Genomic DNA, 27,500 nt, shown 5'->3' with positions numbered 1-27,500 from the left:
GTCACATGATCGACAAGATCAAGGCAGCCATACTCAGCCATGAAAACCCGTTTACCACTTAAGGTGTCAACCTGTACAGTGTGATCACATAAGCCTATATCCCAGATGAGTATGTGCAACAAATCTTAAATGCTGATGTCACTGGCCAGAAGTTGTATGAAGACTATGTGTCAGGGCAAATCAATGGAGATGTCAGCCTCTTGGCCCCTGTGAACAAAGAGAACAACAAAAGTTCCTGTCTGGGAACAGAAAGATTACAGTGAAACTCAGAGACAATACTGTGGATCTGAAGGACCTGTTTGCGAGGCTGATGGTACTTGCCAGGTCAAACCGAGACATCAACCAGAAAGAAGCCATAGGAAACTATGAATTTACGCTGACACCAATGGCACTGTTAGCTCCTGATGGGATCAATTTCAAGGCAATCCCTCAACTGCAATGGCATCTCTTCTGCAAACATAGGACAGAAAGTGACAAGCTCCCCCAAACACTTGGAGCTCTGAAGCAGTACATCTTGAGAGTGCATGTCCAAACAAGTGGGATTGAAAGATTCAAAGATCTTTATCTTTATCGTCATACCATTTCACATTTTCATGTTTGTAGTACAAAATTAGGACTCAGGTCATGGTATAAGCCTTAGTAATTAGAGAGAAGTAAGATAAAAATCGAATAAATAAAATAAAGTAACAGAATAGGATATGTAAATATATCCATATAAATAAGATACAAAAATTAAATATAAACAGTCTGTATAATGTAAACAGGGCTGTTGAAGGTGGGAGATATTGCACTAATGGAGTGTGTATATATATATATATATATATATATATATATATATATATATATATATATATATATGTGTGTGTGTGTGTGTGTGTGTGTGTGTGTGTGTGTGTATATATATATATGTGTGTGTGTGTGTATGTATGGAATTAAAATACTGGAATATAAATATAAACAGTATATACATGTAAACAGTAGAATTGAGGGATATTGCACCTAATGGGAGGAGATATTGCACTGAGAGATGGAATAGGTTGGGACACTTCAGAGCATGGCTCAAGTTCAACAGTCTGACAGCTGCAGGAAAGAAACGGTTCCTGAGCCTGGTGGTCTTGCTCTGAATGCTCCTCAGCCACGTGCCAGAGGGCAAACAGACTGTGAGTGGGATGATTGGAGTCCTTCATGATGCAGAAGGCCATCCCCTTGCATCGTGAGGTGTAGAGGTCCGAGATGGTGGGAAGACTGCTCCCCACAGTTCTCTGTGCTGCCTTTACCTCCATCTGCAGAGCCTTCTGTTCAGCAGCAGTGTGGCTGCAGTGCCACACGGTGATGCAGGTGCAGAGGACACTCTCCACCACACAGCGGTAGAAGTTCCTCAGGACCGAGCTCCCCAGTCCAGTTCTCTGCAGCTTTCTGAGTAGAGACGCTGGTGGGCCTTCCTGACGAGTTGGGAAGTGTTTGCACTCCCTGTGAGTGCACACCCAGGTACCTGTAGCTGGAGACCACTTCCACAGCTGTGCCTCTGATGTGCACACCCAGGTACCTGTAGCTGGTGACCATTTCCACCATATCTAATCTTCTCCTACGTTGATGCAGAGGTTGTTTACTCTGCACCACTGCACTAGGTATTCCACCTCCTCTCTGTATTCTGACTTATCATTGTTGATTATGCGTCCCACTACTGCTGTCATCCACAAACTTGACTATGTGGCAGCTGGAGTGTCTCGCTAAACAATTGTACGTCAGCAGAGTGAACAGGACGGCCCTGTGGCCTGCCAGTGCTGAGGGTGATGGAGGAGGAGACAGTGTTGTGGATCCTCAGTCCATCAGTACCAGGCCCGGGATGTTGTCAGGACCTGCAGCTTTGCGGGGGTTGATTCCCTGAAGGGTCTTCCTCACGTCTGCTGTGGTCACACTGAGGGGCGTGTCATCAGGTGGTGGTGTGAGTCTGGTGCTGGGAGGGTCCTCAAAGTGGGCATAGAAGAAGTTGAGTGCTTCTGGCAAGGAGGGGTCCCTTGGGCATTGTGCATCCCTGGTGTTGTAGTCCGTGATGCACTTGATGCCCTTCCACATGCACGGAGGGTCGTTTGTGTTGAAGTGACCCAGGATTTTCTGGGTGTATGTGCTTGTGTTCTTTCCTTGCCACTCTGAGTGCTGATGCCTAACCTGCCTTGAACACAGTGTCCCTGTCTTTCAGCAGTGCTCTCACCTCAGCATTCAGCCAGGGTTTCTGGTTCGGATAGGAGGTTACTGTCCTGGTGGTGGTGACATCATCAGCACACTTGGAGATGAAGCTGAGGACAGAGGAAGCGTTTTCCTCCAGGTCCACCTCTCCCTCGTAGGTAGCTGCCTCTCTGAAGACCTGCCAGTCTGTGCTCTAAAAACAGCTCTGGATCACAAAAGCATCACTGGGCCACACAGTGACTGTCTTCACTGTTGGCCTGATCCGTCTCAGCAGGGGGCGGTATGCTGGCGCCAGCAGGACGGAGGTGTGGTCTGAGAGGCCAAGATGGGGGCGGGGACGAGCTCTGTACGCACCGCGAATGTTGCTGTACACACAGTCCAGTGTTGTCTCCCCATGTGGGGATGGTGACATGCTGGTAAAAGCTGGGCCGAGTGTCCGTCAGTTTCATGTGATTAAAGTCTCCCGCAACCACATAAAATGCCTCCAGGTGCTTAGTTTGCAACAGGCAGCCACTGCTCTGCAGGATTCACAGCTGGATCCTTTGCAAAATGGATACTTCAAACACTCAGATGGCATACTCAAACCAGTGACCATAGAGGTCCTCCCAGCCCCAAAGGCCATTCTTGAGTTCGTTCAATGCAAGTGTATGTCTGACTGCTTGTCTGGGAGGTGCTCCTGCCAAGCTACGGATTTAGCTGTTAGCCTTGGCTGCTGCACTGCCAATGCCACAAAGATGAGGATTCCCAAGCCATAATGTATGAAAGTGATGATGATTTTGATGACACTTTCTAAATAAAAAGGTTGCTTACTCATACTGTGGTCTAAATTTGCATGTTGAAAGAAAATCCACATTTTGCATTAGCTAAAATCAAACTCTTAAATGAAAGTAACGCCAAGTTATCCGATTAACTGCTCGTGATGTGTAGTTTTTTTACTCATATTGTGGATGTATATTTCAAAGAGCTGATTGGAAAAACGTGGGTTTTGAGGAACATGCGATATTAAATACAAAAAGCTTTTCATTACAATGATCTTCAACATTGATTTTCTGACTCCTAACACAACAACCTTTCCAAAAATGTATAGCTTAGCAAATCTCCAAAGAATTCACACAAAAACATAGTGACACGAACGTGACTTGTTAATTACACAGAAAAGCAAAATCATAGATTCCGGTCTTCAAAAGTCCATGACGCAGTTTTGGGAGGGGTGACTGTAAGAAAGTAAAAATGCTCAAGACTAACTTTTTTAGTAAGAGCGCTGTAGCCTCGAACTGTGTTTTGTTTTTTTTCGAGCGCAAGCAGAAAATTTAGGGAATAATCTTAAATCACCATACAAAGCAGTAAATCTGCAGTAAATAACCTGCAGTAATGAAATTCTCACACATTTCAGTCTCATCTGCTGACTAAATATAAGTTTCCTGTTTGTGAAATGTCATTGGAAGTGGCAGTTTAATTTTATTCATGTACAGTATCTGTCTCAGCATATTTTGTGCTTCAAGCTGCTGTTGTGTTTCACAACTGTGTAATGTCAACCACCTTGGCAAACTTGTTTTTTCCTGTCTGTTTTTGAACCATATTTTTTTTAAAAAAAGCTAAAGTTCATTGTGGTTTTTTTTGATAGGTGTCAGTGTTAACCCATTATTAACTAGTTAATCCAACGTCCTTTTATCACAGATAATTTTTTTATCGTGATTAACACGCACGGTGCTTTTTGACCCTTTGACCATGCCGTAGTTTGCGGAAAAACAGAAGTGAACGCACCACACGTCACACATGCGAGTTGCAGCCGGTTGCAGCTTGTAAACAAAACCAAAAATAACTGAGAGCAGATGAGCGTTAAGGTGGTACTAACATAGAAAATAATATAGAATATGTCAGTTTTAAATGTAAAATCCAACTTCAAAGCCCTGCCAGATGGCAGTCTCGACAGGAAAAATGTGACATGCATACACTGTTAAGCTGAATGTAGTTTCCACCGGAGTACGAGCAGTCTCAAGTATCACTTGTCCGCAAAGCAGAGCAATGCAGAGAGCCCTCCGCTCCCCTCTGGCATAAAACAAACCACGACCATTGGAGGCGTCCACCACCCGCAATATCCCCACTATATCATTTGAGTCCCGTTCTGTATTGCACTGCCCCCTGTTTAATGTACACTTTATTCATTGTTTTTATTTAATTTAATTTATTCTGTGCATCACAGATTGATGTAATGCATAAGGGTCATCCTTTTGTGTTAATGGCTTAATAGTTCAAGTACTTCAGTTAGTACTAGTAATAATTGCTATTATATTTGTTGGGATGAGTTTATAATAATTTTTTTTTTTTTACCCTGTGCATCTTTTGTTTTGGGGCAGCCCAGTGGTCAAAATCATTGAAGTTATTTATTTGAGTAAATATGTTTGCTTTATGGTTATAATTTTATATATATATTTTTTAATTAAAAAAATAAAATTAAAATATCACTTTAAGGTAGATTTAGAGCAGATAAAAAATATGTGAGTAATCGTGAGTTAACTATGGACAACTCTGCGATTAATCAGATACATTTTTTTAATCGACTGACAGGTCTAGTTTTTTTCTTTGTAAAGTCAAAACTACCAAATCAGTGTTTTATAAACTGTTAAATTCTAAGAATAACTTGTAAAGAATTTTGTTCATCAACAAGCTCTGCTAAAGTAAACAAATTAAAATATGGAACTTGAAATTGGCTTTTGCTGTGTCTCCAAAGCAAGTAAATGTTGATATTCTAATGTCACTGATGTCCTTAAAGGAAGAGGGGATTATGTTGTGAAGTTTTACAATGTTTCTAGGACTTCCACTCTAATGACAGAACAAATGTCAAAAGTAATTATAAAAAAGAAGGCCAACCTGAGTTTTACTGATGTCTTCACTACTGCCCATTCGATAAAGAGTCTCTATAGCAGTACTGATCACCTCAAGAGACAGAGTAAAAGTTTTCAACTCTGACATCAGATCATCTGGAAAGAAAGAGAGGATTATAAAGACAGGTAAGGAAATTTCCTTCTATGATCCAGTTATGCCACTCACCAATTATCCTTTCCTTGGTTTCTTCATTCAAATGAGTGGCAATGCCTCCAATCACACACAGAATGTGACAACAGGTTGTTGTGCTTACATCCTTTGAACTGAAGAAAGGAGTATTGACTTTCAACTGAATATTAAACATGGCTTTTATGAGCATTCTGTTAATAAATAGTGGCCCTCTCACCTGAACATGCTGTCCCAGGCATCCAGGATTTTACCATAAGGAATTTCAGAGTATGAGGAAACAGCTTTGGAGAGCAGCAGCCAGGCTCCAGCAGCATGAGCAGCATCCGTGTGTGAGATAAGGTTGGTGATGAATGTAAGTGTAAATTTGTTTTGTTTGGATAAAATGGTGAAGGCCTGGGTAAAATACTGACTGGAGAATGAAGACAAAAAAACAATGTCAGATGATTGTGGGCCAAAAAATAGAAAGCACAAAACAGTATATTTTTTATATATATATATATATATATATATATATATATATATATAAATAATTCAGTTTATCTCTCATAAAGAAAAGTAAAGGGATTCATTTTTTCAGATATTCTTTGGTGTATGACATGTTCAGATTTTTTATATAAAACAACCAATGTATTGGTCCAACCTGAGGTTTTGACACTCATTGCAGAGCAGACGTAGCAGGTCCCAGGTCAACTTCTGACTGCCATCCATGTGGCAGCTGTCAGCATATGGTTTAACCTGGCTGAGCAAAACCTGGTTTATAGCCTCCAGAGCCTTTTCCTGGACAGAGTTTTCAGAGTCCACCACAGCTGGCACCACACCCTGTAGCCACGCCCTCTGCACCACACTGCACTCTGGTTTAGCCTTTTGGACAGCACAGCATAAAACTGGTATTAACTGTTAGTAACCTGTAATCACAGTTCAGTTTAGCATTTTTTAAAATTAAAATGGACAACGTCTTTTCACAAGATCCCTCACTGACATGCAATAAATCTTCCACTTTGATTAATATGTGTTTTTTATGTGTAATCCAATAAACCTCTTAATCGCTGTCACTTGACCAGCAGATCCGCCATGGCAGAAAACTCAAATAAATTGTGTACAGAATCCTGTAGATTAAAAGGACTTCAACTACCTTAAAATAAACATTAGAACTATGGCTAAAAATTGAGAGTGATGGATATATTTAATCCAACTGAAATTCTATTTTGTCATTTGGGACTGTAAAGTAAAAAAGAGCAACAGAATGTAAATTCTATGTGGGAAGAGCCCTGCATCTCAGCCTGAACCAGATGGGGCTTGACTTATTAATGCCCCTGGGGCCAGACTTCAGGCCAACTTTCATGTCATAGCTCACATATTCAGCATGTTTTTCAGCATACTGCCACGGACAGTACCAGTCTGCCTCAGCTTGTCAAAAATGCCTTTAAATTATGGTGGTGATAATAAATGTTTAAACTAACATTGTGATATGTATGAAATATTTTATATCTAGGGATTTTATTGTAGGCAAGTCAAGTTCAGGTTTAAGAGGCAAAATGGATTAAATGTTGTCAACTAACTGTCGGTTGCTGGCTTGCCTTGGTCACCATTTCAAAAAAACAAAAACATTCATTAAACAAACAAATCAATACTCCAAAACATTTTTCTAAATTAATTTAAAAAAGAAACTGAAAGAAATATAACACTTTACCATAAAAACAAAACTGACCAATTTTAATGGCTGCAACAGAAGTTTACATCATGTTATCGGGAGGAGAAAAAAAAAAAAGAAACCGGGTCTAGCTGGGCTTGGGCCGAGAATACTGATAAGCCTTTGCACAAGGGCTGGGTGTGTGTTGTGTACTCTTCTATGACTGTAATTGCATGCTTTTCTGATGTTAGCCCACTTAACTTAAACTAATGCAAAGTGAGTATAACACAGTAAATAATAATGTAAGTAATGGGTTTGTTTGTGACACTTCTGTCTGTTCTGTTCTCAGATGTGCTGAAAATAATATAAAAAGTAATCCTGTTCCAGAGTATTATTTTCAGAAAGTTAACATTTTGAGGCAGTGATGAATGCATTATGAATAGAATTTCAGTCATTTTACATTTGCACTGCATTTTGCATTGTAACCTGCAAAGCACATTGATGTGATGATTGATTGTCTCTGTTGGTCAAGAAACATCAGGAGGTGTCCTCTGGTCTGATCTCTGACTTATGTGAGTGTCAGGCATGGAAACAAATGAGGTGGCATGTTTCTGAAAGTTATTGTTTCATCTTTTCTGGGTTAAGGGGGGGCCCACATGCACAAAATGTATTATCCCCCTTTGTATGAATGAGAATATCAACATTTTTACTACAGCACTGGATTTGATTTGACAGCCTTAATTGTACCTTTTACTGCCAGTTGTGATCTCTGTGTGTGCATTACTTTTTGAGAGTATTGGTGGCAGATTATGTAAGTACACTAAAAATAAGCAATAATTCAGAAATATTTGGCACATCGGACAAGGAATTTAGTATTTTAGTTTTTCACAAGTTGGTTCATATTCATTTCTTTTGATCATTGTAATTATGCAGCAGGGGTACTCAAATACTAATCTTAAAGGGCCACAAAGAATTTTTTTAATGAGTCAAAGGTCCATTTATTGAGGTCAGTCAGGCCACATGCGATATTACTGTAATATTCAAAACAAAATGCCCTTTTTATTCAAAACAACAAAAATACAAACTAAAATAAAATTTCATTTCTAATTTGACATAAATTAAAATAAATAGTTGAATAAAATGGGTGGTACGGTGGTGCAGTGGTTAGCACTGTCGCCTCACAGCAAGAAGGTTACGGGTTTGAGCGCTGGTTTGGTCTGGTGACCCGTCCAGGGTTTTCTCTGCCTCTTACCAGAAGGTAGCTGGGATAAGCTCCAGCCCCCCACAACCCTTAAGAGGATAAGGGATAGCAAATGGATGGATAGATGGTATTGAATAAAAAAAAACATGACCCCTGTCATGAATCCAAAACAAATATGTCAGGAGGGGTTAAGAACACTTTTTACATATAAACACAAAGAACTACAAGGAAGAAGAAAAAATGTATTTCTGTCCTATGGTGAATCATGCATCTCAGGAATTCCAAGCTAACATACATGTTAAAACCAAACCAAATGTCCCTTTCAAATTAAAATTTTAAAAACTGCTCCTAAAACTAAAGTGAAAGTTAAAAAACTGGGCTTGCAGCAGTAAACTCAGAGTGACCAATTAACAGGCTGTCAGTGTATTGTTGGGACAGACAAGTCCTGTCCCGGGGGGTGGGGGTGCTGTGAAGTGCAAGCGCGGTCGCTTGTGGATTATCTGTATGTGCTGCGGCCAGGAAGGCAGGGTGTAATATAAATGCAGTGTTTGGGGTTACAAAAAAAAAAAAAAAAAAAGCTCCGGCAGGACTGACCACTTGTGAAACCTCCCTAACCTCCCTCAGGCCACCCTGCCTTGGCATGCTGACCCAACCAAAACACACAGTGAAGGAATAACAGTTCAGGGGCCACAAATAGGCAGTCGGCATGCCAGATACAGCCCGGGGGCCACCTGTCGAGGATCACAGTTATACAGTATGACCAATAACATGAGATTCCAAAAATGTCTTCTATACCCATGAATGAGACTCACAGTGAGCAGCTCTCCCATACACTGCAGTGCTTTCTTCTTCACAGACACGTTCGGATCTCTGCAGCGCTCCGACAGCACAGACAGATTTTCCTGGCTCATGGGGATCACATCATGTTTGAGAAGACCCACCAGGGCCTATTGAGGGACACCAGAGCACAGAGATTAAAGGTCCTATGTAAAATTCTTTGTGTAGCACAAACACTGAATAATATACAATACTCAATTTGCCCATCATGCTTATATGAATATGAAACCTGAAGCTGTCTGTTAAAGCTCAAGGTGCCACTTACCTGCAGTGCTGATTTCCTCACATTAGTCTTGGAGTCTTGAACACGGCGTAAAAGAACAGCCAGGTTGTCTTTTGCTGCATTCAAAAAATGAAACAGTGACTCATCTTTCAAAACAGTCAGAAAACAGTGTGACACATAAACACATACTCCTTTTTTTTTCTTTCTGAGCCATAAAAAACCTTTCACATCTGATTTAAAGGAGCAAAGTACAAAATTTCAGCCTCATTAGATTTCAAGAAAAATAAATTTTGCTATTTAAAGAACTAGGGACATAATGATGAGTGGAGAAATTCATGATGTCACATGCCCTCTGTGCATCATTCTTTAGCCTCTTGTTTTTATGCACAGATGGCCACATGTTTATGTTAGTGGAAAGCATGATGGCAGAGAGCAGTCTGAAACATTCAGCTGAAGACAACCCTCCGGCCTGACCTCACAAGAAATCACATAGTTGGCAAAAGACATCAGATAAAGAGGGATTGTGAGAAGGTGAGCACCCCCTTCTAACGGTCTCCGTCTGAATGCCATTATGTGACATCGCTCACGAAGGAGAAGAGAGACGGTGCCTGGACATTTTGATACACGTGTGCACACATGCATACCCGTACACACACACATGGTCAGTGACTTGATGACTATATGTATAGTTTTGATGTATTGGTTGCTGCCATGCTTGGTGACACAGGTGACGTGAGTTGTGCACCGGCGTCAAGAATGCACTGCCGCCGCAGCTCTCACTCACCTCATCCATAACTCACCTGTGACAGTTTTCACTCCTGCCTATCATCCCAGCATGTAGTGAGGTACCTGCAACGCATCTCTCTCTTCATCTGCTCACTGCTAAAGACTCTGGTCCTACACACACTCACGTTATTTCACCTGGACTCACCAGTGACGACTACACGCCTGGTCCGGCTTCTCTGCTCCTCAGCAGAGGTGCGCCGCTGCAGGGGCGGTTTTTATGGAGCGTGGTGCAAGGGGTGTGCGTCCCATTGTGCTTAGGGATGTTTGTTTTTGCACCTTGTGTGATTTATGTGCTTGCTGTACAAAGATGTGGTATAGATATGGGGAATGTTTGGTGGGTCTAAAGGGGGAATGTGTATGGTTGATTGTGATGTATATTGTTGTATTAAGGGCAAGGGGTAAACCACTCTTGTTTTGGTGGTTCCCCACAGTAGTGGTTTGCTCCAATTAGCCATATCTCAGAAGGATATTTAAGTGAGCTTCATTTCAGCTCCCGGGCCTTAGAGGGAAACTAATAGCCTAGTGTGGGGCTATGATGCTGCCATTTTTGTCTGCAGCTCTTTGCACATTTTTTGTTGTTGTTGTTTTTTTTTTTAAATAAAATGTCTTTTTCTGGCACCTGAAGCTTTGCTGGCTCTTGTCTTTCAACCTCATTGCCTGAATCTAGCTTTGCCCTGCATTTTCAAGGTGGAGAGCCCAGCAAGATCTCAAAGGACTCCAGTTTAACTCAGTGTCAGCTCTTCTACTCTTGGACAAGTGAGTTACTTGATGTGGACATATTGTCAAATGTCTGTTTTTATGAAGTGTTAGAAAAATGTTCAGCATGTCTTACATTATATGTATTCAGTTAATGTTATTGTTAGAATCCTAGCATGGGCTATAGGCTAAAGCTTGAGCTGTTGCCACTCCAACATTAGTGGTGGTAGATAAGATAATAATTATGGTAACAAATGATCAGTTTTAATAAAAAAATCAAATGGTTATTTGATTCAAAGACCCAAGATCACTTTACAAGGCAAGAAACAGAAACAGTCATAACACCACCAGAGTAATGCCATCATGATGTTGCTCCTAGGTGATTATGAACGTGGAGCACCCTTCAAAAAGTTAATGACCCAGACCCATTACGCCTATATGAGCAATAATCTCCCTGCATGGGACACCATCATGCTTGACTGGAGGAAACTGCCATTGTGGCAATATAAGTTAGAGCCCAAAACCAGCTTTGGGCATAGAGGCATAAATAATTTAAATGACTCACCATCACAACCCAAGTTGTCAGTGCTGCTGATCTCCACAGTCCGGAATGGCAGAGTGCGGAAGGTTTTTTGAGTGTGCTGGGAACTGGTACTGCCTGTGACAGTCACATAAACAGTATCAAAGACCTCAATTTTAGATAACAGTGAACATGAACAAGATACAGGGCTACTGGGACTGCTGTCATTAGCGTAGTAAAAATCAAGGTGAATAGCATTTTATTTGTGGCACTCAAAAGAGGTCATCATCTCCACATGATTATCACCATCGCCAACAAAGAGGCACCATCTGGAATAATCCAGGGCTCCCTTGTCACACACTGTTGTACAACTTTGATGAAAAGTGTTATCACAATAATTCCTGGATTATTACACATTGATATCTTTTTTAGTAGTTTGACCACAGTTATGTTGGTTCCTATGGTTATTGTTTGCAAAGTAATTGCCTGAAATCCAACAAGCAATTGCTGAAGACAAAAGGCAGCAATCAAAAATCCTACACACTGGTCACAAATATTTCAATCCTCACTTCCATGACCATGTCTAAATATCCTTGAGCAAGAAACTGATCCCCTAATTGCTCCTGATATCCCCGCGACAGACTGGCAACCCGTTCAGCATGTACCCTGCCTCTTGTAAAAGGTCATCTGGGATAGGCTCCAGCCACTCCTGCAACCCTTAACAGACAAGCTGTATTGAAAATGGATAAATGCATGGATGTTTTTAACAGTGAATGAATCATCCATCCATTTTCTACCGCTCATCCTGTTAAAGGTTTTGTGTGTGTGTGTGTGTGGGTGGGGGCTGAAGGCTATCCTAGCTGCCTTCGGACGAGAGGTGGAGTACACCCTGGACATGTTTCCAGTCCATCGCAGGGCCAACACATATAGACAGACAACTTCACTCTCACAGCCACACCTACAGTCAATGTAGAGTATCCAATTAGCCTAGTCCCCTCTTGCATATCTTTGGACTGTGGGAAGAAGCCTGAATACCCAGAGAGAACCTACACAGGGAGAACGTGCAAACTCCATACAGAAAGACCCCGTGCTCAAGCCGGGGCTGGAACCCAGAACCTCCTTGCTGTGAGGCGACAAAGCTAACCACTGCACTATCATCATCTGGACGCATCCACCCATTTTCTTCCACTTATCCTGTAAGGGTTGTGGAGGGGCTGGAGCCTATCCAAGAGGCTTTGGGGATTGAGGCAGGGTACACCCTGGACAGGTCACCAGTCCATCGCAGCGCCAACATATATAGACAAACAACGATTCACACTCACAGTCATACCTACGGTCATTTTAGAGTATCCAATTAGCCTAGTCCCCATTTGCATGTCTTTTGACTGTGGGAGGAAGGCGGAGTACACAGAGAGGACCCATGCAAGAACAGGAAGAACATGCAAACTCGACACAGAAAGATCCCATGCCCGAGCCAGGATTTGAATCTGGATCCCTCTTGCTGTGAAGTGACAGTGCTAACCACTGTACCACCGTGCCACATCTGAATGCATGTCTTGCAAAATTTTGAATGTCAGACCTAAAATGCAACAAACCACAATCATTTTAAAGGAAGTCTAACTATTAAATTATTAATTTGCAATACAAATTCTCTCCAGTCACTCCTTCATCCCATGTGAACAATCGGGGAAAGCTCCCCCCCAACTGAAAACTAAAGAATGATGACTGTACCTTCAGCAGTTTCCTCTTGCAACACAGTCTGAATTCCAGCTAAACACAGAATAAAGAAAGCATTGTATCATCAAAAAATTAAACCATATTATATATTACATCATACAAATTGTATCTTCACATAATCAACAGTAATTAGAAAGCCTGGAGACTATATATACACAATGCAATACTGTGATCCTTTTGCAAAACCATTTCTCCTCAGTTTGAAATCACTTTTACACAGGTTCTGCAAAACAACCAGAAAAATGACTCCAATTAATTAAGTTAATTTATGTAGTATTCCAGCTTTATGCAACAGATGCATGACATGCAAACATGTTAAGACTGAGCTGCTCCACCATCAAAGGTGTTTCTTTTATGTAGACTGATTCTATTAAATGAGATGGTAAGTCATAATAGGGCTATGATATTCCTGAATTGAACAGGCTGTTTAGTAGACCATCTGAACTTATGAAAGAAACAATTCTGGAACCTAAAACTCAAGAGTGTGAGAGTGGTTTGTGTGAATCTTTTTTTTAATTTTATTTTTACAGGCAGAGAAGAGGTTGTGGACCGCCCGTGTGGCATTTAGTGATGGCAGCTCCAGGCACTGGGCCAGGCCGGAGAGAGCATGGCCTTGGACGGTGGGTGAGTGGTCATGACAGCGAACAAATAATAGGTTGTGGATCAGGAACTTGTGTGGCAGGAAGCAAATGAGCTCCTGGTCCTGACTCTCCTCGGGTCTCCTCTCTGGCTGCCCCAGTAAAACCATCACCACATCCACAGAGAATAGGCGACACACCATCTAAAAAACAGTTCAAGTTATTGGTTGATTTTTTTGTATTAGAAGACAAAAGAGTGTTGCTAAACATGTTTGTTACCATATGGCCCATAGTTGGATGTGACTCAAGATATGAAAAAGAAAACGTAATATTTTTTATAACCTAAGAAATGATACATATCATGTATGAGAGCTGTTACCTTTGAGTGTCTGGAGAACTTAAAGAGCCACTTGATGAAGCAGGCGTAGTCTGTATTTGCCATGTGAGATATCAGCGTGCCAACAGCCTGGGCTCCATGGGTTCTAAACTCATTTTTCTCCACCATCTAAATATCCACAACAGACCAAGGTATACCAAAGTTCAGACCAACTACTAGTCATTGCACAAATCTTATCAACAGTCAGCTGGTGTCTGTGGGTGTGAGCTCCCTCTGCACTCAGAGGAGAGAAGGGCTTTTGCCTGGACTTGGGGAGGATGGCAATTAAGCGTATTTCCCAAACACTGATGTGTTACTCCAAATCAAGATGAAGAACAATCTTCTTTTGGTATGACAGGGAATTAGCTCTACAAATTGTACTACGACTTATATAATATAGTTATATTCATTACATTTTTTAACATTATTTGCATTCAACATATATTACTTATTACATTAATATATGAATTATTACATAAATTACTCTTGAAGATTCCCTTAACATGCATGCAGTTAAACAAATAAAGTACCATTTGTGTCAAACATAGTTTGCCAAAAATAAATTGTGATGTCACAAGCCATGTTTGTAAGACTGACACTTAAAATCACATTTTCAATCAGCACAAAAATATACATTTTCACCGGAGTGAAATGTGTCAAACTCTGCACAAACATCATTCTACAAAGTGAAGCATTCTGTGGACCTGAAAAATACATCTGAGACTAGTGAAGATGACTCTTATGTTTTTTGTATTTGTCATTACCATTTTGTGTGCTTAGCAATTCTAAACATATTATATTATGCTTTAATGATAGCATAACAAAAACTTTACTGGTTTACCATATGAACAATTAATATCTAAAAATAGATTGAAGGATTCACCTGGATGCAGATATGCTGCAGGAGGATTTGTAGGAAAGGCAGCACCAGCTCCTTCAGCTCATTCACAAGGTGACTGTAATTACAAAAATGGAGAAAACATCAGAGGACAAATTATAACTTGATTTAAAGGAAAACTATTTGGCTGCAATGTAGGCAATGGAGATGAAAGCCTCAATCCACTGACATTTCAGGTCAATCAACAAAATAATGTGTTGGATTCTAAAAGTCGGGGTCTTATTCACGAGTGAGGTTAGGCTGGAGCGGGAGATTACTCTGAGTAATCTTATTCTATAGATGATCTGTCTGTGTGATGCATGATTGCTCTCTGTTTAACCAGTTTAATACAGTCATAGCTGAAAAGAATTGAGGATGGCAAAGTGTGCTGATTGGCCAGCGGCCCCACACAGGTCAAAGGTCACTCCCCGAGGCAGACCAGTTTACTACAATATTCCTCGCTTATGGCATTTTTGTGCAAACTCCCAGAGTGGCTAGTCCGTCTCTCCACTTTTATTTTCTATTCAATTTAATTTTTTTGGGATTCTTTATTCTTTAACTTTAGAAAGAACTTCTTTTCTTTCCTTACAACAACTTTTTCTTTAGCAAAGTTTTTTTTTTGGTAAACGGAGTTGAAAGTGCCTCTCATTTTTGAGTTTGTGAAGACATTGTTCTGCGTAGCATCTAAATTCTTGATTTACTATTTTTGTAACTCATCATCGATCGCGGCTTATGGTTGCTATACTTTTGACCTCCCGTGAGCCTTGAATCTCCATCCTGACCAGCGGAGAAAAGCCTCCTTGTGCCTGAAGCCAGAAGCCTGAGACTAGACGGTAGTGAATCAATGCGCTTCCCTTCCTCATCCAGCAAATCTCAGCTGGAGCCACGGCCGATGAGGCGGAGGCTTTGGAGGCCGTCCTCCCACCAGTTAGTGGGAGAGATATCGTACATCGATGGGAGCAATCCAGCTGAGCCGGTTACATTGGTTTTCGCGCTGTTGCAATAATAAAGATCAGTGCTGCATCTATTCAACCCCTGACCCTCATCTTACTGCCAAACTCTGAGTGACTCTGTAGAGCTTGGTCAGCCTCCATTCAGTAGTCTTCGTTTGTTTGTAGGTCACCATTGTCCATCCTGAATACCTTTTTACCTGCTTCCTTTGATGTCCACTTGAAGCTCAGATAAATCTAATAATTCTCAATATGTGCCTTAATTGCTTTGCTGGAATTGTTTGTCTTAAATCTTTTCTCAAGTGTATTAAATCCTCTTAAAATTCCAATAAGAGTTCCAACACATTTATATATTTGTATGCAAGCCACTGACCCGCAAAGAAAGATAAGCTATAACCTGAGACTGATCGTTTCTCGCTGGACGAAACTAAAATAGGAGTGGTGCCACGAGTAATAACTGTGTAAAGCATCCTAAAGATACACCATCATCATCAGCTTATCAAGTCACTACATAGAGTATGGGGAAACTGAAGAGCACGGTGCTTCGCAGTGATTTTTGTAGGCAAATGTGACATATTTCCTTCTCACACAAGTTAATGTTTGCCAGTAGAAACAGGAATTGTAAATGACAACGTCACAGGTGACGTGAAAAGAAGGAATGTTGCGATTAGTCAAAGTTGTATTAAAGTTGTGGTGATTGGATGAAATTGCTGGGCCAGCAAAATTTACGGGAATTGCCTGAATTTGCATTAATAGTTGCAATCACAACATTGTGAATTCTTGGAAGGACTGATTAATTCACTGCTCACTATGTGGTAGTGTCGAGTGGACTGTGCAAAATCTTGATGTGCACATGAATATCTGTCCTCTCTGAAATATGCACTCAATAAAAAAGAAATTAATTTACTTCGGTGTTTCACTATGGGAATCCCCTAGGCATGACCAAGTATGGAAGTTCTAATGACACTATGTCGATGTTTGACAAACAGGTTCCACTCTGTTTGGGGCTTGCCCCCTCCACAAGCCAGTTAACCAGCCCCCCTCACAGAATTCTCAATTTCTAATCATGAAGAAACTACTGGCTTACTCAGGGTGTTCAGGCTAGCTCAACAGTTTACAGATGACCCATAAAGGATATCCTTGCCAAACCAAGTTTCCAACTTTGCTTGCATTCTCTGAGTAAGCCAGTAAAAAAAAAAAAAAAAGATTTTACAGAGCAGTGATCACAACATGGCAAGCAGTTCTCAGTATTTGTTTATCGGTGTACCACTAACAGCGCAACATACCCTCTGGCTTACGCTAAGCTAGTCCTCTAATAGGCTTAGGCATTGCAGGCTGAAAGTGGCAGTGGCCAGTAGTCAGGACCCATGCCTGTTCGAATCCACCTTAGAAAAGGCTCATCAGTCATGGGCCTCAACGAGCTGGGCAGATATGACCCCACTGTTGGAGGACCTTCTCAATCTGGATTCAGAATGTGAGGACGGAGGGTGACGCTATCTCTGAAGTCCTCAACAAGGAGACAATAGAGAAGAGGACAATGTTTCCACTATTACATACAGTGCAAAACTTTAAATGGGGACTAGTCTAGCTTAAATGAAAAAATTTAAGTAATTAAATAATGGGAGAGATGTTCCAGTATTGTTTCTGACACCTGAACTTCAAGCATATACCAACAGAGTATGAATCCAATACCAATCCAATACCAGTCTATAAATCTTTATGTACTTTATAGAAATGGCTGTGAACGACTAATGCTGTAATTGATGTGGTAAGATCTCTGTTGATTTGTAGAACAAATACAGAGAATTAATACAACTGAGGTTTTTTTTTATTTTCTAGTTTGACACACAGTCAAACCTGAGAAAGAATGCAAATCATGGAATAAATGATATTCCTTGAGCAAACAGTTAGAGGGGCCAAATAAGAAAAAAAGAGAAAAAGAAAGTTGAGTTACTCAACGTAATCCTGGTCCTTTGACTACACAGTGAGCTGTATCACTATCCTCCACAGTCCTTCCATTGACACAGGAAGAAACTGGTCAAGAATGCTGTGAGAGAGGCTGGTTGACTATAGTATGTGGAGGGGCAAGCTCCAAGCACAGACTGATGTGGTGTCATTGATGTTTCTATAGTTGGTCATACTGAGGCAGTTTCAATAGATAATAGCAATGTTTACCAAACAAAATGTATAGCTTGGTCCCGGATGTCAAGGATTGCCTGGCTTGGTATTAGGAGGATGGGTCTCCCCCTATTGCCTTTATTCATCATCAGGATCACATAGAGAAGATGGTGGAAAACCCTCCGCAGGGACTAAAGAAGAAAGACATTAGTTAGGTGATATTGCCAAGTACTCCTGACCTTCCACAGACCTTATTGCTTCACTAAGAAAGGGGTGTGGTAAGTACTTCTTTCTGGTCTCCATGTTTTGGTGAACAAAGTAGCTGCAGGCCATAGAAAGCCATCTCTGGAATGCTCCTCAGGTTGGTGAGATCTCTGAACAGAAACATCACAACCATCAGCTGTCACTTCCTGCACACATTTTTTTAAATCACAGAAAAGCAAAACCTCAACTCACTGTCCAAAAGAAAAGTTTAGTTCCTCAATGACTGGCTCGAAGTAGAGCAGCTTACTGAAAATCTGGAACCAAACAAAAACAAAAAAAACAGTTAATTTTTCTCATGTGAAGACAAAGTAGTGAGGTATAAAGTGTGTGCCACGATGGAGACTGGGCTGTCATCAACCCAAGAAAATGTAGGTCTAATCAAACTTGACCAACCCTAAGTGACTGCACTGTAAATAAAAGAGCAGCAGCCAGTCAACTGTACAGAGTGAGGCTGGCATGGTTTAACATTTGAACCAAATCACCGATGTGTACAGACTGCAATTTACAGACATGGCAGATACCATCCCTGAAAATAATGTCACCAATCACTGTCTGAGCAATCAGATTTTTTTGCCCAAGACCATATAGAATACTGCAGCCCTGGAGTCAATAGTTACCTGGGTGCAATTGCTGGCACTCTGTGGTATGTCCTTTAATGAAAATGTCTGCAGGAGTTTGAGAAGGCTGTGAACCAGAAGAACCACAGCATTTCTTATCTGCATCAGGTCTTGACCAGAGAAATGAAGCTCATCCTCTTCTTCCTCTTCATCAACCCCCATCTGATGGTAAAATACAATGACACCACAATTTTCAGATATCCTTAGTGTAGTGGTACCCCCATTAGGCCTACCTACACCTGAATCCTCATTTGATAAAAAAAAGTAAACATTTATGTGCACTGATGTAGTGCACTGTCAACAGTGCATTTTGGAGGTATGCAGAATCAACTGGGGGGTGATGACAGCAATGAATATTCCATATCTTCCAATAGCTAAAAATTTCACATTCACCTTTACTAATTTTTTTCATTTACAACATACATATGCTATGAAATATCTCTTAATAACCTCTTGAATCTCCCTCCTGTGTGGTTTGGAACGTTTGACCTCTGCCTGAGAAGTCTTCAGGTTGTCCTTCTTGCGCTTCTTTCCACAGTCCTGTGGCCAGTAGTGGGAGGTCAAGTTTAAGCAAGTGTCAAACAAAACCTCATGGAAACCCTTGTTGGTAATGCTCCCTAGAAGCAAATGACACATATACAGTGGGTCATTTCATCAAATTACTCAGACAATGCAATACTCCACCCTAAAGTGTTTTTACTTGTCAAGTATTCAACACTGCATAGTTTCTTTGACATTCTAAAATGCATCTAAGTGCTAGCCATGAATATTTAGCTTGTTGCGCTCATAGCTACCTACTTCAGATTAGAGCAGCACTCTATAATCCACATTTTAACATCTAGCTGTATGCTCAGTAATCCACAAACACTTAGATTTTGTCAAAATCGGCTGAAATTGGCTTGTTAAACTGGCCTTAACATAAGGAAGGTAGGGGTGTGAGGATTCTCCCATAATCACATGGCATGACACTGTTAGTAGCAGCAGAAATCAGCCAGGTAACACTAGTATCATGTCACTCTCAAAGTTTGCAAAAAGAATATTGATTAAAGCAGCAGCATCCCCAGTCCTCAGAGGTGAGGATACCAAAATGTGCTCAATTTAATTATTCCTATAAACCAATAAAATGCCACTATGAATGCCCAGAGGAGAAAATGAAGCCTCACTCAGAAGGGCTTGGTTTTTGGGGATCAAAAAACTTTTATTGATGCAGATATTAAGTTGTGAAGCGGTGCATGAATCAACTTTGGTTTTGTTGCAGAGTAAGGACTACCAAGGAGAAAAAGGTGTCTCTTAAGATAAAACAGACTCCCTAAACAAACTCCATTACAACCAGGGGAACAGAATTACTTAATGAAAACATGGTGAAACAGTAGATGGACAACGTCAAAAATAAATAGTGATTTTAATTTACTGTACATAATCAAATCACAGCACTGATAATTCCCAGCTATGTGTCTTTCTTAGTTATGACAGTAAGAAAACATATTAGGCCCAAGTCCTTCCATGGCCAAATTAAGTGAGAGGATATGTATGAAGTCATAATGAAGATGCTGAATTTTACATTTATTTGAGGCTTCAGTATTTTGGACCTTGGACCATTTTAAAAAATTGTGAGCACAGGACCCCCGATTCTAGGTTTTGAGTTCGGCTGATCGTCAGATAGCAGTCAGTCTATTACTTATTTTAAATTAAATCCCTTTTTCACCTTCTCCCTGGCTCCAGCCTCTGAGAGTGGGGGGGAAAAAAACAGCACAAAAAATACCATTTGTAAGCTCTTTATTTATTAACCCTTAGGAACCCAAGCTGATTTTGGGGTACTTTTACATCATTTTCTTTTGAGCTATATCTATCATGATAAGGTCAATCTCTACATGCGACATCTTGTTTTTTCAGGCTAGCTTATGCTATCCAGATATGCCATCAGTTCACTAGGTACGACTAACATAATTGTTGAACCAAAAATAAATTCATATTACAATTTTTTGGGGGGGTTTTCCTACATGTTTCTCATCATAGAAGGTTTCCAGCACACATATTTTTGCATATTGAGTTGGGGGAGTTTCCCTGGAATCTGACAATATAAGTGCCATGATGCCATGAGACTCTACAATGCTTTGTGATGCTGAGTCACTCAGACACTCCTCTGTCACCACCCCCCACTGTAGTCACTTACGCACACAGTGCACCCTCCCACGCACATATTTATAGTACATACACACACACACACACACACACACACACCTACAGCTGATGTACACATATTTATTTATTTATATATTATTTATCTAACTACCTTCAACCCTCCACCCATAGTTGCAAACCATGTATATTTTGGTGTCTTGTACATAGTATTTTGCACATATGTAACTTTGTTTATAATGTTCTTCTTCTCCTTTCTTTATATATTTTAATTGCTGTTTCTTCTTTTTCTTGAAATTGAGCTGTGGTAACACACAAATTTCCCCGTTGTGGGATCAATAACGTTCTATCTTATCTTATGATGGTGGGATGTTCTATGACTCCATAATTTGCAAAAACATGTGGTGTGTGCAGCGGCATCTTCAAAGATGAGTTGTGCCAGTTCAGCTGCAGTATATTTCTTTGGTGGTATTTTTTTTCCTGACATTGTACACTGTTTTGCGAAGCATCCTTTCAGTGTCAGAGATGGACCTGTGGTGACCTGACCTGACCTAACCCAATCTGCAAATGCGCATTAACAATAGCCTCAGTTCACAAAATGCATGCTCTTTTATTTACTTGGAGAAAGTTTGGAGAAGGTTTTGAGAAGCAAAACTTTCCTATTGTTCCAGAAACGATGCAATGTCATGCTTAAACCAGACATCCTGTAGGAATTTGCAGTAATCAAATCCAGATTATCGATGTAGTTTTTCATAGAGGAAAACATGATAACCCAGGAACCGGTAAGATACATTGTTTTTCTCTATAATGCGATTGACAAGTATGAGTGAAATACTGGAGTAAACAAATACGTCAGATTATTATTTAATACAAGTTTTATTATTATTATTATTTTGTTTAGTTTGTTATTATATATGTTATTATATAATATAATTTAATAACTTATTTACCTAAGTGCCTGATGACACAAAGGGGAGATAATTGACCAGGGGCTAAAAGACGCTCTGAGCTCGTGAGGTCTTGCTGAGAACAGACTCACCTGTATGATTACAGACAGCGGCACCATGATTATAGGTCTGAAAGAATGGGAAACCCAGCCATCAGTGCAACTGAATAAATTCTCTGTAATTTGCAAACTGATTTTATGTGTGTGCGTGTGTGTGTGTGTGTGTGTGTGGGGGGGGGGGGGTTAACTCATGAATCGGATTTGTTGAAAAAAAAAAATTTGGAGATTTTTTTTTAAGGCCATATTGCCCAGCCTTAGCAAAGTGACTTCAATACACTGACTCATTCTGTAAAGCTTTTCATCTTACTTGCTCACAGGGGACATTGACCCATTGACTGGGGTTGTTAAGTGCCGTTTAACTACACAACAGCTTACTTCAAGCAATCACCGTCTACCACAGGTGACTGGTAACGCAATTAATTTGAACATCACAAATACTGCTAGTCATAGGCAGCACTATCAGTGCCAGTCAATCAAAATATTGCAATGAGTCAACAGTTAACCTTAAATGAAGTATAGATCCATAAACTCTGCAGTCATTTAACGCAGGAGGCTGGACTTCTTTCAAACCGTCAATCCAGCAACAATACTTTGGGATCCAAGAGCAAAACCTAAGGGGCTACTTGGAGGTCGCATAAACATTCATAGGATCACTGGGAAATGCAAACAAATCCAACATCTCATTATGGACCTCTAATTTTGATTACTTATTTCTATCAGAGAACTGGTTACATGAAAGCTCTCCAAATACAGCATTAAGCATCCCCAGATACAACATCTATAGGACGGACAGATCTGAAGGAAGAGGGGGGCTAATGTGTTATATCCAAAACACCATCAGCTCCACTTAAATTGAGTGGCAATATGATAATAAAATTGAATGTGTTGGACCTGATATTACACTATCTCCTCAAATATCTTTCACTGTTCTTGGCTTGTACAGACCACCCTTGTCTAAAATTTCCTTTTTTGACCAATCAAATCATCTACTAAAAGATTGTGATTTAATATGAAGTAAATATTAAGGGGTTGCTGCAATTGGGAAGATAAACACAGCAAAAGTGCTCTGAAACAAATTACAAAAACCTTTGACAAGAATAACCCAGTCCTCTAAAACACTTAAGCCACTTTCACACTGCACACATGTTTCCCATGATATGACCTGTTGACGCAGATATACCTTCCTGTCACATTCTGATTTTGTCACTGTACCAGTCGGGCTGTCATTGTGGAAGCTCCGGGAAAAAAAAAAAAATTAAAGCTGCAAGCAGCGTTGTTAGGGCCTGAGCCTCCGCGCGCCTGTGACCGGGTGCCAAATGCCGGCCCGAATCCAACAATGTAATTGGCAAATCCCTGGGCCTTGTAGTTTAGGAGATAGAAGCCCGAGTGTGATGCAGAGTGTGAGTGCAGAGCTGACAGCTGGCCCTTTAAGAGCCCCTCCCCTGCTGCACTCTGCTGTCTGTGTCAGAGTGGAGAGCAGAGGAAGATTTTTAGGGCCTGAGCCTGAAGGTACTTGCTGGTTTTCTGTGCAGTCCTCACAGCGGGAGCTCTGCTGGAAGCTTGAATGCGCCCTAATGCCGAGCAAACGCAGGCACAAAAACACGCTTTAACACACGTTTCAGTGTGAGAGGGGTATTATAGACTTAATATTCACTAATAAACCAGAGAGAATTTTAAGATTCTCAACATGACCGCCAGTTTATCAGACCATTGTTTAACCAATCTCCTCCTGGAACCAACACCTTATCATGGTGGACGAGTTGAGTGCCCTAATGACCCTAGGAGCTATACTGTCGGGGGCATTTTGCCCCTGGTAGGGTCACCCAAGGCAGACTGGTCCTAGGCGAAGGGCCAGACAAAGAACGGTTCAAAAGACCCTTAATGGAAACATCATCTAGGAATTTGTGTACCCAACCCGGAGGGGTATTGAGGCCCCACCCTGGAGCCAGGCCCAGGGTAGGGGCCCATTGCCGAGCGCCTGGTGGTCAGGCCTTAGCCCATGGGGTCTGGCTGGGTCCATCCCAAAATGGTTACATGGCATGGCTGGCCTGTGGGTCTCCAGAGACAGCCAACCAGTACCGGCAGGCCAAGCAGGGTGCAGCTATGGCGATCGCCAAGGCAAAAACTTGGGTGTGGAAGGAGTTCGGTGAGGCCATGGAAAATGACTATTTGTCAGCTCTGAAAAAAGGTTCTGGCAAACTGTCCGTCGCCTCAGGGTGGAAGGCAGCAACTTGCCCACACTGTTTACAGTGGTGACGGGAGGCTACTTGGTTTTGCTTCTGCGTCGCAGCGATGCCGTACCTACGCCATCGACGCAGACCCCTATGCAGACCCTACGCTGTAGCCTGACGTGCACCTCCAAAAAATCCTGACTACGCGTCATGACATGAACGTCAAAGACTGTGATTGGTCCACTCAGAATGTCATTTCCGGTTCAGCACAACAACACCGCCATTTTAAAAGTTTCTGTGGTGAGAGCTACACTCAAAAATGGACCAAGACAAAGAAAGGGTGATCGAGGAGGTCCGCAAGTACAAAGGCACAGCCACACATCCCTACTGGCTTGGCGGAGAAATGCAGAGCAACGCGTTTCCTCAACGCAGAACTTCGAATGCTCCATGACGGCGTACACACCACGACGATGAAGCATAAACCAGGCTTTCCGCCAACTGGGGAGACTGGATGGTGGGAGGAATACTTTGAGGAACTCCTCAATCCCACCAACATGTATTCCATGGGAAAACAGAGTTGGGGGAGTATTTTGCGGGGGGGGGGGTGGGTTTGTCCAATCTCCGTGGCATATGTCACCAAGGTAGTGAAGCAACTCCGTTGTGGCAGAGCTGTAGGGGTGGGTGAGATCAGCTTTGGGTATCTCAAGGCTCTGGATGTTGTTGTGAAGCTGTCTTGGTTGGCACGTCACGGCAACAGTGCGTGGACATTGGGGGCGGTGCCTTTGGAGTGGCAGACCGGAAAGGGACTCACTCACTGTGATGTTCTTTCTACCAGTCTAGGGTTGTTTTTTTCCAGACAGTGGCAAAGGAGCAGCTGTGTTGTAATCTTTAACCTCCTCCTCTGCAAGGTGGAAAGCTGACTTCTTTGGTGGTACTGGAGCCTGCTTGGCATCTCCAAAAGTTTTGCCGAGTAATTCAGCCAATGCACAGGAACCTTTTTTTTTTAGTAGGTGGGGGGCCCTCTATGTCTTGTGTGTTCAGTTTCCTCATCTGGTGCATCATCACAGCAATCCTCCTGGTCCGGCCTTTCCACTTCTTCCTACAACCAATACAACACAGTGATGGAAGACATTAGCACACAGTTTAAATGCTCCATCTTTGACAGATTTAAACTTATTTGATTTAATTTCTATTGCAACACATACACAGACACACACAAACACAATCTCTCTCTATCACTTATAGACTCTCACCAATGACATAGACACCGACAGACAAAATATCTCTCACAGTCACCTCTAGTACATTATGAACTAAAGTAATGTCAATTTTAATGTGGATATTTATTTACCTGATAATGATGTTCCACTGTGGCTTCAGCCTCAGCTACCAATCTTGCTAGTGTTTCTTGCTTCTCCTCGTTGGACAGGAACGGCAGTGCTTTATAACGTGGGTCAAGTGCTGAAGCAAAGTTGAGAGGGGTCTTCTCATCAGATGTGTACGTTTTTAATGTCATGTTGGATGGCATCCTTCAGCTCTCTAACAAAAGGAGAATCTCCTAGGGCTTCATGTGTAGCTTGGAGGAGCTGTGCGTGTAGTGGGGCTATGATGGAGAAGGTTGGATGAGTCTCATTCGACATAACGCATGTAGCCATCTTGACTGGTTACTGAAGTAGTGATTCACCTTGCTTTGTCCGAACTGCTTGGGAGTTTAGTAGCAAGTGTCCCTTCCAGGGTCCATCGGTTTGCTGCTGCTAGCCATTTGGGTAGCTCTGTTTTTATCTCTGGATGGTGACGGGAAAGATAAGCGCTTACGTTCCTCGTGTTACCACAATACAATACTTGTCCGTGGCAGAGTTTTCATACAGCTTTTGTCATATCCAGATCCGTTCTCTCCGGAGGCAAGTAAAATCCAAAGTGTGCCCATACGCTTGAGTTAAAACTTATGGGGGCGGGCTTGATCTCTGGCTGCGTGTCCGCCATGTCAGCTCACGCTTACCTTCTTCTGAAAATGGATATGACGTCACATATCAGTTTCCGCCAGGTGAAAACGGGAAAAATAAATTAAAAAAAGAAATCGATTTTGGAGAGAAAGATCAATTTTTAATATTGTCACCAAAAAAATCACGATATATCATGAAATTAATTTTTGGACCCACCCCTAGTTTTGGTGTGCCAAGGATCTATACCAGGGCCACTGTTTAGTCTTTACATAAATGATCTTCCATCTGTAATGAGTCAGACATCCAGATGTATGCAGATGACACGGCCATTTACGTTCATGCAGCAACCAAGCAGCCAGCTGCAAATAATTTAATGGCAGCGATGACCCCGGTCATTGAGTGGCTAAATAATTCCTGTATGCAGCTCAATACTAAGAAAACAGTATGCATGATTTTTACGAGGTTGATGGATACTGTAACACCCAATGTTTGTGCTACCAGGGAAATGTTTACAGTTGCGCCCGAATATAAATATCTTGAAATAAAATTAATTCAAGTCTTACATTTAAAAAAACAAACTAAATCTGTTGTCAACACAATAAAGTTTTACTTATCAAATTTCCATCACATCAGAAACTCACTGTCAACAAAAGCAGCAGTTTTGTATTTTAATGCTATTATCATGTCACATCTGTCATACTGTCTGATTAGTACAAGCCTCTTGTACAACCCTAAATCTGTACAAGTAGTCTATCATCAGGCTGTGAAAGTGCTGGACAGGAAGACAAATGCTCATCATCATTTTCATAGTCTTACAAATCAGAGATTACTAAACTGGGATAATTTGGTTAAATTCAAAGATGCCTGTCTTACTGATAAAATCCTGCATGGCTTAGCTTGGAATTTTTTAACTATGGTTGACAGATGGTCAAGTGTGTGACCATCTGCTCTGAAACTGTAATATATTTGTATTCTTTGTATGTTCTGCACTGTATTGTATGCAATGTATTTCATAAGTAGGCACAATACTGTTTTTTTAATGCAATTTAATTATTACAGTGCTCAAGTCACCTGCCCCAGAGACTACGGTTGAAAATTAGCCAACTTGGCTAAACTGGCATGTTTACAGAAATGTTTATTAATGTGCACGGTCTCTGTATATTTTAAACTAATAAAGAAAAAACAAACAAAAAGTAAACAAATGCTTGGAAATAGTCCAGCGTTGAGCCAGAATACCATAACCAGCAAAATGTAAAACAGCTGATTAGGGGACTTTGTCTGAGTCAAAATAAAAATGGTGTTATTTTTGTCACAACAAAATGTGGATTCTTACCTGGAATTCCAAGCAGCAGCAGGTACAGCGAGGCAGCATGCAGTCCAACCACCCTCTGTTGAACACTGGCTGCTTTGGTTTTTCCTGCCAGGACAAAAAAGGACAGCATGGCCACCAGAGACTTGACTGTCATGCCATTCTCTCCCAGTAGCGCCCAGATATTCTGCAGAGGAGAAGAGAGAGGGGAGTTACTGACGACAACAGACAGGGGAAAAGATACCTTCAGGTGTTTTGTTTCATTTCATAAAAACTGGCTTGACCAAAGCACTATACAAAGGTTTTCATAAATGCTGCGA

General features: G+C 41.3%; 1 protein-coding gene across 3 annotated transcripts in view; it reads right to left on the bottom strand.

Moving 5' to 3' along the window:
* ncapd3 (non-SMC condensin II complex, subunit D3) overlaps positions 1-27,500 on the bottom strand; it is an 82,634-nt gene that overhangs the window by 49,225 nt on the left and 5,909 nt on the right. For 2 of the 3 annotated variants that reach the window (XM_086181435.1, XM_086181433.1), the window contains exons 3-19: positions 27,205-27,367; positions 19,063-19,229; positions 18,613-18,774; positions 18,188-18,249; positions 18,018-18,105; positions 17,789-17,922; positions 14,670-14,742; positions 13,790-13,915; positions 13,361-13,613; positions 12,827-12,865; positions 11,141-11,233; positions 9,136-9,209; positions 8,846-8,980; positions 5,843-6,063; positions 5,420-5,611; positions 5,239-5,336; positions 5,059-5,168 (exon numbers count right to left, since the gene is read on the bottom strand). In XM_086181435.1, the coding sequence (XP_086037561.1) occupies positions 5,059-5,168; positions 5,239-5,336; positions 5,420-5,611; positions 5,843-6,063; positions 8,846-8,980; positions 9,136-9,209; positions 11,141-11,233; positions 12,827-12,865; positions 13,361-13,613; positions 13,790-13,915; positions 14,670-14,742; positions 17,789-17,922; positions 18,018-18,105; positions 18,188-18,249; positions 18,613-18,774; positions 19,063-19,229; positions 27,205-27,367 (2,190 nt within the window). The remainder of the gene's footprint in view (positions 1-5,058; positions 5,169-5,238; positions 5,337-5,419; positions 5,612-5,842; positions 6,064-8,845; positions 8,981-9,135; positions 9,210-11,140; positions 11,234-12,826; positions 12,866-13,360; positions 13,614-13,789; positions 13,916-14,669; positions 14,743-17,788; positions 17,923-18,017; positions 18,106-18,187; positions 18,250-18,612; positions 18,775-19,062; positions 19,230-27,204; positions 27,368-27,500) is intronic. The other variant, XM_086181434.1, reaches the window with a different exon arrangement.

Source organism: Aulostomus chinensis, chromosome 16, assembly GCF_037954235.1.
Source record: "Aulostomus chinensis isolate RoL2024-O1b breed Wild chromosome 16, RoL_Achi_v1.0, whole genome shotgun sequence".
Taxonomy (NCBI): Eukaryota; Metazoa; Chordata; class Actinopteri; order Syngnathiformes; family Aulostomidae; genus Aulostomus; species Aulostomus chinensis.
The sequence above is the reverse complement of the archived record's forward strand: the minus strand, read 5'-3'. Positions and strand labels throughout refer to the sequence as shown.